The sequence below is a fragment of the Chinchilla lanigera genome, unplaced genomic scaffold, assembly GCF_000276665.1.
Source record: "Chinchilla lanigera isolate Chin_1 unplaced genomic scaffold, ChiLan1.0 scaffold00012, whole genome shotgun sequence".
In the NCBI taxonomy this organism is placed as follows: Eukaryota; Metazoa; Chordata; class Mammalia; order Rodentia; family Chinchillidae; genus Chinchilla; species Chinchilla lanigera.
In genome coordinates, this window is record NW_004955413.1 from 22,690,380 (window position 1) to 22,705,519 (window position 15,140).

At 45.2% G+C, this 15,140-nt stretch overlaps 1 protein-coding gene across 1 annotated transcript in view; it reads left to right on the forward strand.

Moving 5' to 3' along the window:
* LOC102006896 (apolipoprotein L2-like) overlaps window positions 1-6,444 on the forward strand; it is a 19,119-nt gene extending 12,675 nt beyond the window's left edge. Inside the window, exons 5-6 of the mRNA XM_013511299.1 lie at window positions 2,201-2,327; window positions 5,370-6,444. Of these exons, the coding sequence (XP_013366753.1) occupies window positions 2,201-2,327; window positions 5,370-6,204 (962 nt within the window). The 3' untranslated portion in view covers window positions 6,205-6,444. The remainder of the gene's footprint in view (window positions 1-2,200; window positions 2,328-5,369) is intronic.
* The last annotated feature ends 8,696 nt before the right edge of the window (window positions 6,445-15,140 follow it).

The following is a 15,140-nucleotide window of genomic DNA, read 5'->3' on the forward strand; positions in this document are numbered from 1 at the left end:
TGGTGGCCGTTGTCTCAGCACTGGGCAGGCGGGGCTTGTGCGAAGCGATGAGGAAGTGTCCACTCTGCTGTAGTTTCCCGCTGGACGTGTGCAGGCCCAGGAGGAGTCAGTGCTTTCACAGAGGCAGCCTCTCAGTCCTTGTCCTGAGATCACAAGGGTCAGAGAGGAGAGTCCAGCCCCACCTCATCCCCGCCCACCTGAAGAAGTCCTCGCTGCCAGGCTCAGAGCACAAGGACCCTGTTTGCGGCACAGTTTTACCCAGTAGTGCATAGCTTCAAACATTTATATATTTTTAAAAATCCAGCCGGTAAATTCTAAAGTACATTGCATAAGTCACAGGAAAACTTACACACACAACTTATCTAAGTGTTATAAGAAATTGGCCAGTTAAACTTGGATTTAAATGATGAGCTTTCCTCTTCCTGGCTTTATGCAGGCACTTTACCTGCCTGGATCTCAACTTGTTTATCAAATAAGAATAACGTCTCTCTTGTGCAGACACAGTGCAAACATTTTATTGTCTGTCTCAGTAGCACACAGCAACGTACACTGGTACCCAGTCCCCGCCTGTAATTCCGTTTCCTCCTGTCCTGCACACACACATTTTCTGGGTGACTCAGGCAGTAACTCTGCCCTCTGCTGACCTGAGACCACTTACAGCCTTTACACTGTTTATCGCATTTAAGGCAGTCATTTGTTTCCATGTCAACACATTAATGTATTTGATTATCATGATTAGCAAGTAGTACCACGTGTGCTCTGTGTTTTGTTTCTAAAGGATTGAAAATTCTTTTTAATTGTCTCTATCAAAGTACATAGTGGAAAAAATTTAGAATGTTCTCAACTCAAGGAAATGACAAATGTTTGAGGAAATAATGTAGAACTTTCCTTAAACTATCACACTGTGCTTGATAAATACTATTATTATGTGTTCATTAAAATAAATATTTAAAAAATATTTTTTAAAGATTAAATGTTCTGGATCCCTAAACATATCTAGGTCCCACGGATTAAGAGGCTCTTCTCTCTCCCTTGCTCTCTCTCTGAATATATATATATTTACTCTCTATACTATGTGTAGTATAGCACATACAGTGCTATGTCAGTTCACAAGCTCAGTTCTCTCCCTGGTTCCGGTTGCAAACTGAACTGCCCAAGAGTGGAGTCAAATTTTCGCCATCAAGTCAACATTGAACCTCACCACTGGATTTGATACAGCTCTTGTCCAGCTCAGTTTGATACCAGAATTGCAGAAAATAATGAATTTTGTGGACCGAGGTGGCACTGTATATGTAGTGTCATATAAATAATTTGCAAAAGCAACACACAATCTCACTGTGCTCAACACAACCTAACGTGGATAATTCTATTTCCTTTTAAAAGTGCTGCTCTAAACACAATCAATTAAATTCAGAATGCACTGAGATGTTGAAACCTACATTGGAAGATACAGGCACACACTGTGTGGCACACAGTGGGCACGGAGTAGGTGACCCCATGCGTGGAAGTTTCCTACTCCCCAGGCTGAGGTTCACTTTCCGAGCTCTGTGCTGAAGGCGCTTCCCCGGTGTGTTAGTCCCCTCCTGGGACCGCCACAGGGTCCACAAGCTGGCAGCTTCAACAACAGAAGCCTCTTTTCTACTGGTTCTGGAAGTGAATCCATGCTGAAGGTGGGGCAGGGCTGTTTCCAGTCAGGGCCCTCTTCCTGGTTTGCAGAGGGAGTCTTCTCACTGTGTGTGCACATGGCCTTTCTCTGAGCATGGGGAGAGGGAGAGAAAAGAAGAACCAGGAGAAGATGAAGAGGAAGAGGAAGAAGCAGGAAGAGGTGGAGAATAGGGAGGAGGAGAAGAAGAAAAAAAGAACCAAAGAAGCAGAGAAGGAGGAGGAGGAGGAAGACAAGGAGAAAGAGCAAAGAGATTTGTTCTCATAAGGACACCAGTCCTACGGATTAGGGGTCTACTTTACAATCTCATCTGATCTCAGGGGCCACACCTCCTTAAAGCCCTATCTCCACATTTGGCCACCGGGGCTGGGGTTTAACATACGTGTTTGGGGGCCACATTTTGGTCCTTAACACTAGTTTCTCCATCTAAAGTGTTTGATGTGACCACAGCTCCATAATGAATATGAACCACCTGTACTCAAAAGCATTTGCACTCTCCTGCTCTGTCATTGACCCTGTTCCTTTCTCCTCCACCAGACACTGACAGCTTCATAGAGACCATCGCTGAGCATATCCTGCACACACTGAGCATTGAGGATCTGCAGCAACTGCTCACTGAAGATGCCACCTGGGAGATATTGATGGAGAAGACTGATTTGACCAGGTCACCTGTATGGGGCGCCCCAGCAATTCTGCCCAGATACAGCTGCTGTCAGGGACAGACACACCTCCTCCAGGCTGGTCCTGCGGTTGGCGTTCAGGGTGCCCCTCCGCACAGTCCCTGGGAGACATGATCTCCATGTCATTCCCTGGCAGTGAATGGCCTCAGGGTGATGGGACAGGGCACCACAGCAGGCAGTTCCCTGCTGCCAACTGCACGTTATGTGGCCTCTGCTGGTCATTTTACCCCGTTCTCATTTTGTTTCTTCATTGATTGAGTCTCCTTATAAGAAAAGTAGGATAGCGCATGAAAGTGTTTAGCATGTGGCTGGCACACAGCAGGGCTCAAGCGAAGGTAACTGACAGGGCGGGAGGGAGAGAGCAGGGCCGAGCCTGCTCCTTGCAGATGGGAGCCCAGAAGGACTTGCTTGATAAAGTCGTATAAATGTAGACCTCATCAGGGTGTTTCTGGGGTTCTAGTTGAGGCCATTTACCTTTGCATCTGAGGAATTGTACGAACACAACAGGACACTTATTTGTGGTATTTATGCAAAAGACACTTAGTGTGTTCTGCATACTCCAGGCTACCCTTGAATTCCTATAATTACTAGGCTGCTATCGAACTTACCATCCTCCTGCTTCAGCCTCCTGAGGGCTGAGAGGGCCAGTGTGTACCACCATGCTAGGCCAGGATGCAGAGAGCCCACCGTGGAGTAGGATAGAGCTGGGTGGACCCTGGCTGACCATCAGCAGCAGGGCTGCAGGCTGATGCCTGGGAGACCAGGGTTGTGATGTGTTCAGTGGGAGCAGAGATTCAATCTGATAAGACTATAGTGAGCTGAGAGTCAGAGGGGGAAGACAGCTTGCCAGAGGCCCACAGCAACCTGCGACAGGGTCAGAGCTAGGAACAAGGACGGAGCCGACGGAGTCTGAGATGGAGCAGTAATAAGAAGCCTGGAGTTACAGGGCTGGACAGAGTAAGAGAAGGCGGGTGCTGGAGGCTCCAAGCATGGGGAGTCCTGGCCCAGCAGAGGATGCAGTCAGCGAGGGCTTGTTTCCTGCCCTTGTTGTGATCCATTGCAGATAGCTCAGCAGGCTGTGGTGGTGGGTGGTTGTCTCCTTCAAGTGCTGCTGGTCACCAGGGAGTTCTCTGCTCTCTGGGACCCTCTTCTATTCACACAGAGTAGCCCTGACCATCGGGAAGCAGTGGCTTTGTTACAGAGTCCTCAGGTAGAATGGCTGGCAGCTTTGTGTAGTTTGTGAGTCTGAGGACACTGAGAGTCCCCAGCACAGAAGGGACTTACTGTATTATCATATGCAGTTTCAGGGTTCTCAGGCTGTAGATGCAGAGATGGGTCTCAAGGTCTCCCAATTCACTGCACATGGCCTTTGCACAAACCCATGAGAAATGTCACTGCCAAAGGTGTCATTTCAGCATAGGACATCAACAGAAAGGCCCTGGTCAAAGGGTTGAGTGTACATGAGCTGCAGGGTAGGTAGAGAGAATACAGCCAAGGTAAAGGCCAGGTCTCCTCCTTCCCAATCACTTCTAGCACCAGCTGGATTCATCGACCTTCAGTTCAAAATGCAAAGGGCACCAGGCACTGAAATAGAGCAGGCAGGAGACCAACTGACCCTTTTGATCTCTTTCGCCTCAGAGGGTTTACTTTCTATATCATATTACTCAGAGTGAATCACACTGCAGAGTCCAAAGGCGCAGTCTCCCAGACCAGCCTTATTTTTAAAACCAACTGGAAAATCTAAGAACTCCCCAAGACCTCATGCAAGTGTGACAGTTCATTAAAGGGACTCAGAGAATTGCTACAGATGTTTATTCCATACTTACAATGTGTCATGGGGACTGGCTCAGGGTAAAACTTGTCATAGAAATGGATTCAGAGGCCAGAATCTGGCAGGTGTCAAGCATGAAGCTTGTATTTTCTGCAGGACACAGTGTTCCCACATGTGATGTGTGACAATTCACAAGGGGATGCTGGGCTGCAAGGCTCAGCCTGTGAGGGAAACATCACCCTGACGCGTGGCTGAGCAGGCGCTGGATGCACTGGAAAGCCAAGGTCAAAGCCCACTGGAAAGCAGGGTCAGAAGGTCCTCACTAAATTTTGGTCCTGCCTTGTTTTCCAGAGTTTAGGGCTGACCTGGAGGTTCCATCTGCTCCTGGAGGTCAATCTCTTAGTCTGCAGTTTCTCTGGAAGTCAGAATTGATTCCCAACCCCCTGTCACGCATCATATTATAAGGATGGGTATCCAATGTAAGAAATTCCTGGGATTCCTGAGTGTTTTCCATGATAGATGTTTTCTGATTTTGATACATTTGCTGATACATTAACAAATAGCTTTGGAATGTGACTCCAAACAAAACATGGAACTCATTTATTTTTCTCTACACCTTGTACGCACACCATGTAAGTAATTTCATATGATTTTTTCAGTATGATTGTGATTTGATTGTGACCCACCTCATGGGTCAGGCATGAAACTTTCTATCTGTGGCGTCATGTTTATGTCAGTGTTCAAAGGTTTTTTCAAAATTTATGTTTTTGGAGTAGGAATGCTCAGCCACTCTTTTCCCGAAGCAAACACTGACACTCCTAACAGTCAGAAATTCCAGGGGTCTACAGATCACAACCAAGTAGCTGAAGGCAAAGTGCAGGCTTTCCTCTGATTAAGATTAAATCCTCACTGTGCATTAAGATGGTCTGAACTAAGGCCCTCCAACCTATTGTTCCAATTCTCAGTGTTTATCTGCAGAGTTCCTGCGGCACAGATACGTTGCTCATCATGGCATTGACCTTGCATGAGATGGTGCTTTATCAAATAATCACCATTAAAGAGCATCTGAAAATGATGTACAGTCATGGGCCCCTTTATGAAATAATGATATCCAAAAGAAAATTTCTGTGCATCTGTGTAATTTCTTTCATTTGATTATAACGAAACTCTGCCATGTACGCAGGATAGATCTTACAGAGCTCATTTTCCAAACAGAAAAACTGCCTTTCTTAACCGCTGACCTTTACTATTCCAGGGAGGAGGCAGATGCTATGCATGAGGCTCTGATTGAGAAGATCCTTCAGGCCAGGAAGAGGTTCTTGAATGCATTTCCTCATGTGAAAAAGGAGCTGCAGGAGGGCATAGCCAAGCTCTATGCCCTCGCAGAGAAGGTTGACAAGGTGCACAAAGACTGCACCATCACCAACGTGGTGGCCAGTTCTAGTGGTGCTGTCTCTGGCATCTTCACCATCCTCGGGTTTCTTCTGGCACCTGTGACAGCAGGTGGGAGTCTGCTGCTGTCAGCCACTGGGATGGGACTGGGAGCAGCCGCTGCTGTGACTGGTGTTACTGCCTCCATTGTGGATGAAGGAAACAAGTGGTCAGCGCAAGCTGAAGCCAGTCATGTGCTGTCAACCAGCATGGATGCACAGAAGGACATTCTAAAAGTTCTGTTTAAGGTCGGGCCCAAAGTTGCTGCTACAGCCATAAAGTGTAAGAAAGCCATCCAAGGCACTGATAAAATCATCCATGCCATTAAGGAGGCCAGGTCCAACCCTCAGTTACTAGCTAATGCCAAACGCCTCATGAGAACTGGGAAAATCTCAGTCAAAAGTGTTGAGCAGGTACAGAAAAGCCTTGGAGGCACTGTTCTGGCAATGACCAAACGTGCCAGGATCAGGGGTGGAGCAATGACAGGTGTCTTCCTTCTGTGGGATGTGTACAACATTGTGCAAGACTCAGTGCATTTGCAGGAGGGGAAAGAGACAGAATCAGCTGCAGAGCTGCGGAAGCGGGCTCAGGATCTGGAGAGGAAGCTGGAGGAGCTCATCCAGATCCATGAGCGTTTGCAGGTGGACCTGACTAAGTGACAGAGGCCCCCAAGCAGCACAGAGATCAGGGCCCAGGTGCATTTCAAGCACATAGACAAAGGCAGGAAGTGCTGCAGAGGGGAAAAGAGGGTGAGATCAAGTCTATGCAACTGTGTGTTCAGGAACTGTGCATTTCTGCGGTTGAATCCAAGCAGGGAGGGTTTCATGCAGATGAAGTGAATTAAAGAGAAGGCAGGGCCCTGGGGAGTGACATAAAGGAGAAGCAGTGACTATAGAGGGTGGGAGATAGGAGGAAAGAGTTTCTTTTGTCATAAGGATTCCCTGGTGACCTGGATAGAGCCAGCTGCAGGAAGAAGCGGTGGGAAGTTGCGGCAAACAGAAGAGCAGAAGTTGGGAGTGGCACGGTTAGAACTGTTTACATAAGGAAGAAGAAACAGGACTCCATCCTACATTTCACACAATCTGACACCCAGCAACACTGCAATCTACCCTTCCTGGCTTGTGTTTCTTTCTTTCCAGTGTCAATAAATGCTTATCTCAGTCAGGCAGTGAGTTTATGATGATTATGTTGCTGATGACCGTGATGATGATGGTGATGGTGATGGTGTTGATATTTGCGATGTTGTTGGGGGTGCTACTGTGATCATGGTGCTGATGATGGTGATGCATATGGGGTGTGGTGACAGTAGAGTTGGTGGAGGTGGAGCTCGTCACACCTGGCCAGCTCAGCAGAGTTGAGGAACACACCAGGAAGCTGGCGGTGTGTGGAGAAAAACCAGGGAGGCCTGAAGAGAATCTGCCTCTCTGAATCTCACTGTCCTCATCCCTTGGGGAAGGGATTGCTGGACAAGGGATATCTCAGATGTGTCTCTCCTTCCTGTATTCTATTCTGCCATGAGGCCAAAGAAAAAAACATCCAGGAGTACAGAGTCTAGTCTTTATTGGGAACCAAGAGACAGAATCCTGGTCCAGGGCAGCAGCAAGCCCAGTGCATTCCGCTACTTGGGGCAGAGGGAGGTGCTGACACAATAGTCAGGACAGAAGTAACTTCACCCAAGACCGAATACACCTTGTCTGACCTCAGCCAAACAACACACACGTGAGAAGATACATTCTGGCACCGATATTACTACGATCTGAGAGTAAAGTCTCACAGGCCACTCTAACGGTTATGTGTAGCTATGGTATGCTGGAAAATTGTGGAGGGTAAAGAGGTAAGGGTTACTCAGGAGGAATCACATTCGTTACATGTCAAGATCCCTGTGGTTGGGTCAGGATGGTCCCCATAGTGACACATGAGCCTTCGCTGCCCTGACTGACTGCCTCACCTGTGAACCCCTTCTCTGATTTCCTTTTCTTGTGAACCTTCTCCCAAAAGGTCTCACAGTGTTAGCTAAAAGGCTGTTGACATAGCTCAGGGTGAAGGCCCTGGGTTTAATCTCACTATGGAAAAAATGAGTTGCCCTTATCCTAATTATTCATTTTACGTGATCTTGAAATAATAAACACTATGACCTTATTCATTTTAAGATGTATTGTTTAATGGTTGTTTTTTTCAATTATTGGCTTATAATAAATGACAGTGCAGTTGAATAAAGTCATTTCTAGAAAAATATTGTTCCTCCAGAATAGCAGCTCTTAAACTTATTGAAGGATCAGATATTTCATTTTTTCTTTCTCTTTTTCTAGACATGTCTTGATAGTTCATCACAAAGAGTTTTCATAAAGCAACAATCTATGAAACACATTTAATAGACCCAAATATGTTCTGATAGATTTTAAGAAGCTAAGAGTACTTGAAAGTGTTTTGATATTTTCACTTAGTTTTAAGCAATGTATTTCTGTATTTGTATCACATGCATTTATAAAGTATTCTCTTATTATACTTTCACAACTTATTTCTGGCCATTAGTTGTAGCTTACCCACCAAAGATGAGACATGAGATACACATAGTCAATATTTTAGGCTGTTTAGTTTCCCTTGAGACATTAATGGTAAGTGAAATAAACCTGTTATGGTTTGTACCTGAATATCCCCCTGAAAGCCTCATGCAGTCATGGGGAACAGGATTTTCTGAGGTAGCTGAATCTAGAGTTTATGATTATTTCCTTGTCTAGTGCTTGGATTGGGGATGTGAGTGCTACACCCACCCGCGGCCAGGTAGCCTGCATACAATATAAGGGAAGGGAAAGAGGCTTAATCTTCCCTTTTTGCTCTTGTTGCTTTTGGTATCTTCCACTGCCATGAATGGTTGCCCCTCTGCCATAACACTCTGCCTTGGTACCAGCTGATTATGGACTGAAACCTTTACAAACTGTCTGAGCTAAACACACCTTTCCTTCTGTAATTTTGTGTGTAGTGTATTTTGTCTCAGCAGTGAGAGAAAAGTAACTAAGACAACACCATGCACACAAGATTAATATCATGTAGTTTCTTTTAATATGAGAAACTCAAAATAAAAATGAAGACTAAAATAAAAGGTAGGTTATAGGAAACAGGGAGGTCTTCATTTTGTGATATCTTGAAATGATGAACAATACGACATATCTTAAACTTTATTCTTTAAAGAGATTTTTCTAAATTATTGGCTTCTGTTAGATGACATTGTAGTTGGTTAAAGTCTTCATCTCTAGAAACATATTTTCCCTCTAGAATAGCTACTCTTAAACTTACTAAATGAGAAGGATCGCAGATTCCTTCATAGCACAGCAAAAATTCTTTCCATAAATCAATAATGTATGAAACATATTTAAGAAACTGAAGCTGGGTGTGCTGGCCCATGCCTGTAATTTCAGCACTTGGGAGGCTGAGACCAGAGGATTGCCATGATTTCGAGGCCAGCCTGGGCTGTGTAGTAAGTCCAGGCCAGTCTGAACTACATAGTAAGACACTGCCTCCAAAAAAAGTTCTGGTAGATTTGAAGAAGCTAAAAGTACTTGAATTTATACTTTAAAATGTTTTGGGACTTTTAACATCATTTCAAACTACTGAAGTGTTTTACTTGTACCACCTATATTCATAACCTTTAATTTTCTTTATACTTAAACAACTTCTTTCAAACAGTCACTCGTAGAATACCCACAAGATTTGTGACATTAGATGCGTATTGTCCGTATCTTAGGTTATCTCTTTTCCCTTGAGAGCATTATGGTAAGTGAAATAAACCAGACACGCAAGTTTAAATAGCACATGGTTTCTTTATATGAGAAACCCAAAATATAATAAAGAGAAATATGAAAGATAGATTGTAGGAAACAGGGAGATAGATCTTTTACAAAAGAGAAGGAGACCAAGAGATGAACGAAGGGAAGAGGGGAGGGGAAGAGGATGAGAAAAGATTGAAAATGTTTTAGGTTTCTGCATCCCCTCTGATGAGGTATACAATCATTGTGCATTGTAAGCGTGTACTAATAAAAATAAACATTGTGAAATATTATTTTCACTGGAGGAAGGAATCTGAAAACTGTTTTACTTAAGGCATAGCAACAATAGATGTCATGCTTCAAACATCAAAATACACTTCTGATTGCTTAGTAATGCAGGGAAAATATATGCTAGCAGAGAGCAACCCTTTCTTTTTCTCTCACAAATCTAATTTAACAGATTTATGGAAGTCTAGCAAGTAAAAAGAAATTTGTGTTTGTTTTTTGAATTATGCTCATTTAAATGTATATTATCTTGGTGCAATGTAAATACACATATAAAAATAACATGTAAGACACATGGGTACACAAACATATATGCATACAAAGATTGTGCAGTTTTAAAGTAGATTTGCTATTTACCATCTCTTAAAGGTTAAAGTATTGATCTGATTCCTTTTTTCATACTCCTAAGCAATTCTTAATGTTAAATTGTACCTCTGCTGGTATTGTCACTCAATATAGTCTGAGGAGGTTCTGAAAAGTGCACACGGGGAATCTCAACTCATTCCAGCAACAGGGTAGGTTCTAGCTTGGTGATTTCCATGAAGGAAAAATAATTTTTAAGACACGTATAAGAGGGGTATAAGAGACGTTTGGGGCAATATGTAAAAGTACCTACTCGGAGGAGAGTGTGGGCCCACAAAAGAGACAGGTGAATGAATCATCAGGGTTGGGGTTATTGTGGGTTTGTAGGAGTTCTCAAGATGCCTGATCTAGGATGTGTATTCCTACTGTCTCTCAAGTTTACCAATCTGGCTGGCTATGTTACTCAAAGCACTGAAGCTGAGCTATGCTGCCCCTTTAAGAGTGTGCCTTTATGAGCACGGGGACTGGAGGAGGGAGCCGACTCACAGGCAAAACGATGGCCCCAGAATCAGTGACAGGCAAAGGCCCAGAACCCAGTTTACAGGCTTATTGCCTTACAGACGTTTTCTGCATGAGTTCCCTGGAAGCGAGGTAGGTGGGGCAGTGTGTGACCCTGAATGCGCAGAGGATAAAGAAGATTACACAGAGCTGAGATGATGTTCAGTCACCAAGAACCAGGAGGGGCTACTTCTTGGGCAATAGAGAGCCTCAGGGAAACAGCAAGCAACTGAGACCTCTCTGGCTCTTTATTTGTAACTCAAGGACAGGAGAGCACAGAGATACAAGAAAAGCATTTTGCAACTCTCTCAGTTACTTTCTTCTACTTGCTGAGACAAAAGACCGGACACTCAAAGTTAAAAGGGAAAAGGTTTATTTAGCTCACAGCTCATAGAGGTTTCAGGCCATACTCCTCTGGCTCCAAGGCACAGCGGCAACCCTTGGTGACAGTGGAAGACAGCAAAAGCAACCAGGGAGAAAGACACAAGCCTCTTCCTGTCCTTTACATCGTATCCAGTGTCCCAGGATTAGATGGTGCCAATGCAGTCAGTGCACTGATCAAGCAATCACTCACCCTTAATCCCAGCATGCTTGATCCCAGCATTGCACCACAAATCCCTCACACACTCTGGATTCAGCCCTCTGAAAAAACCCTATGACTGAGTGAGGCTTTGTGAAGACATGTACATACAACCCATACCATTCTTCTCCTGGGTCCCAAAGACTCATTCACATCCCTTTATGCAAAAAGACATTTAGTCCATGTCCAAGAATTGCCAGAGTCCTAACAGCTTCAGCGTTGCTGAAAAGTTGAAGTCAAAAGGCTCCTCTGAGATTTAAGGCAAATGCTTAGCTGTGAGCCCTTGTACAAATGAAAAGAAAGTCAAACACTTCCAAAATTCAATGGCCCAAAATAGACATTTCCAATAGAAAAGTTACAAATAGGGGAATAGAAAGGAATAGAATCAAAAGAAATCCAAAATCCAGCAGGACAGACATGAAGTTCTGTAGTTCCACTTGCAGCATCTGAGGCAATCTGTAGCAGGCTGTGAACTCCAAAGAGCCTGGGTGGCTCTGCACCTAAGGCACTTCTAGTGGTTCTAGCTCCCATTTCTTCTCTCTTGGTCCTGACCTGTTCTCTCCTTGTGGTTTTCCTCACATGAGCCATGTTCCTTGTTTATCTAAACTTCTGGGATCTCCACTGCACCTTTGGCTTCACCCTCACAGCTTCATGCACTGTCCTCTCAGTGGCAAACTGCCTGGCCTTCCAGGACTTCTAAAATCTGTGTGGAAGCCTTCTTAACCCCCTAACTCTTGCATTCTGCATGCATCTAAAACCAGAACCACATGGATAATACCAGGGTCTGCTGCCAGCTGGAACAGTAGCTAGGCTTCCCTCTCTCCTGGCTTTACAGACTGAGTGCCTGGATTTCTGAGCACTCTGAATCCAATTCTGAGGAACAGATTTTCTAGGCCCCTGCCATTCTGGAACATGGTGCTTTTTGGCTTTCTTCTCAAAGCAGTCTTGCGCTTTTGCAACTCTGAGGCAAGATAAATAAGAACTTTCCCTTCAGTGGCCCCTGGATAAAATGATTGTCTGGTGGGAAGAGGGGAAGATAACAGCCAAGGTGGTAGAATCCCTCACAGCCAGTGTTGGGGAGCAGCAAGGTCCGTGTGGATGAGAAAGGTAAATCTTCAGATGAACTGGACCAAAGTCCTGCCATTGTGAACAGCAACACTGACATGTGCACCTTGGTTGATGGAAATTAGACCGCCTGGGAGCACCAGCAGTGCCTCTAAGACTGGATGTCCACATTTCAGCTGGCATACAGTCTGGAATTGAGCTTTGGCAAAATCACCAAACAGGAGGTCAAAGACTTTTTTCCCTTTGGCTTCTGTTTTGTTTTTTTTTGTTTTTTTTTTTATTTTAAAGAATAAAAGATGGATAACATAATAATAGGGGGGACTTAGCAAATTACAGACAAAATGGTAGGAAATTATCAATGGTTATCATTTTACATATTATTGTCTACAAAATAGTTTCTCAGGAAAACAAATAGACAAATAATAGTGAGTTACAGACAAAAGAGGTAGGAGATTATCAAGAGTTGTTGTACTATACTTTGGTATCTTCAAAGTGGCTTCTAAAGAAAATAAATAGAGCTATACATGAGTGACCTATTGAAAAATCATTAACTATTCTCAATGGTTGTTGTAGGAAACACATAATAATAAACATACATCCATTTATGAAATAGGATAGGAACATTACAAACTTTACACAGTTATGGATAGATTAGTAGGAAAATATCAATGGCTGCTGTAATACGTGGTGATATCTTCAGAGTGGTTTCTCAGGAAGACAGAGATATGCAAGAGGGACCTATTAAGTAGTTACAGCCTATCCCTTTGGCTTCTGATCACAGGAGGGAAGTGACTGAGGAGTGTGTGGTCAGAAAGCTGGACTCCAGGAAGAGACCCAGCCCTTCCTGGGAAGGAGAGGATAGCAGGACTGTAGAAAAGGTTGCCCTCTAGCTGGAGACAACTCTTTCTTTAAGCTAGACAGGCCTCCTGATCCCTTGTGATCACCAGATTTTGGGAGCACCTGGCCAGAGGCCTGAATCTGGGCTGCTACTCTCTGGATTTGCTTGCATACCTGCTATCCAAAGGAAAAGTCCATAAAATGGAAATATGGATTTATTCCGTTTGGCCAAATTGTGAGGGCAATTCATCCACATTCCTCTAAAGCACAGAAGGAGCCTAACATATAAGCAGAGTAGAAGAGAAGCCAGGAAATATACAGTGTTAGGTCTGCTAGGCTTTGTTCCACCAGTATGCCCAGAAAAAAGATAACTGTTTGGTTCTATTGAAACTTCCTCAGTACCAGAGCCAGGAGCCGCAGCTGCCTCTCTCTGCATGAAGAAGTGGACACAACATTTAGCTTTAAAAGCCCCAATTTTCGAGACAGGAGGTCCTCACTCAGAAGCCCCAGGGGCTGCTCTAGCTGGGTGGTGGGGGATGGCCCCTCCATGCATTCGCCCTGTGCCAAGTGAGCATGTGCTCCAAGAGCTACTGGTCCCGGGATTCGAGTCCGTGCTTTACTCCCACCGCCACGGTTCCCAGCTGAAACTCACGGAGAGAGCCAGACAGGAGGTCCTCACTCAGAAGCCCCGGGGACTGCTCTCACCGGGGTGCATGTGCAGCCCCTCCCTGCACTTGCCCTGAGCTGAGTGAGTGAGTGCTCCAAGAGCTGCTGGTCCAGTGGTTCAAATCTGTGCTTTACTTGTGCCTGGACCCCCTAGGGGGTTGCAGGCACGGGCAGTCTGTGATTGCTGTCCGTCCGGCCAGCATCTCGTTCCTGTATGTGTCCTGAACTGACCGGAGATACTGAATCAGGTGGTTCACAAACTGTTGACCCTACTGTTTGTGTCTGGGTTTGGCCTGTACCCTGAAAGTGTAACAGGTACAGTCACCTCACCAGCCCTGGGCTTGTCAGTCCTAGAAAGCTGGTCTCTCCCGGTAACTTGATGACCTTTTCAGAGGTCCCATGTCACATGGCAAGGACTCCCTCCATGAGGGAAGGACAGAGGGTGATTTCACAGGAGCCACACAATTCATTTTTAAATATCAAAGTTATCATTGAAGGGATGCAGATTACAGTTTTGCAAGTTGAAAAGAGTTTTAAGGATGGTGGCAATGAGGGTACTGCTATGTGAATGCAAGGAAAGCTGTTGAATAACACACTTCAAAAGTGACTAAAAAGGTACACTTATGTTAGTTATCCCTTCCATGGTCCCTAGAGAAAAGAGGAACAGATGAGGTACCTGTCCTGGACCACCCAAGTCAGCGTGCAGCTGGCTGAGTGGATCCCCCCTCTCCAGGGCTGGGCAGGGTGAGCGGAGCGGGTCCCTGGGTGCCATGGCCATGGACCCGCCCCCTTCCATGGGGGATGTGGCGCTCTCTGCCAGGTGTCTCCAGAGCAGTGTCAGAGCCACTTTCCCACTGCATCAGTATCCCCATCTCAGGGGGCAGAAGCTGCTTGTAGAGCTAAGAGTTTTTCCAGGTCCCCAACTGTGGAGCTGCAGACATCCTGGGTAACTTCTCCTTTGATGTCAGCAAACAGCTGAGCTGAGGTGTTTGGTAGCAGATGTCAGGATCTGCAGTGGAATGGCCTCTGTTCACATCCCAGGAGATGAGAGACCTGTTTGGCCCTGAGCTGAGTCTGCAGCTCATTTTCAAGGTTCCACCAAGACACCATGCTCTACCTGTCAACGATGGCCTAGTCCACTGTCCTTGCTGATGAGAGGATCCACATGGTGGGGCCAGAGCTCCTGTGGGTCTACAATAGGTCCTGCACTTCACTGTGTGTTTGTGTGGATGTTAAGCTAAAGACACGCTAGTGAAACAGGGAAGAATCAGGGGAAGGGAGGTTACAGAAAACAGTGACAAATGAAACAAAAAGCCCTTACACAAAGAATGGTGGCCACAGATGTCAAATGTACCAAGATCAAACTGGTTGAGCTTTGGCTCCTCCTCTGACTTTCCCAATGAAAGCCACAGACTTTCCCTTTACCTAGTTTCCTCACTTGCAGAATCAGACCCCATCCATATGTACAGTTATCATCGGCCTATTTTACACACAGAGGAAAAATCTAGCCCTTCAGGGAATTATAATACCAGTGCAA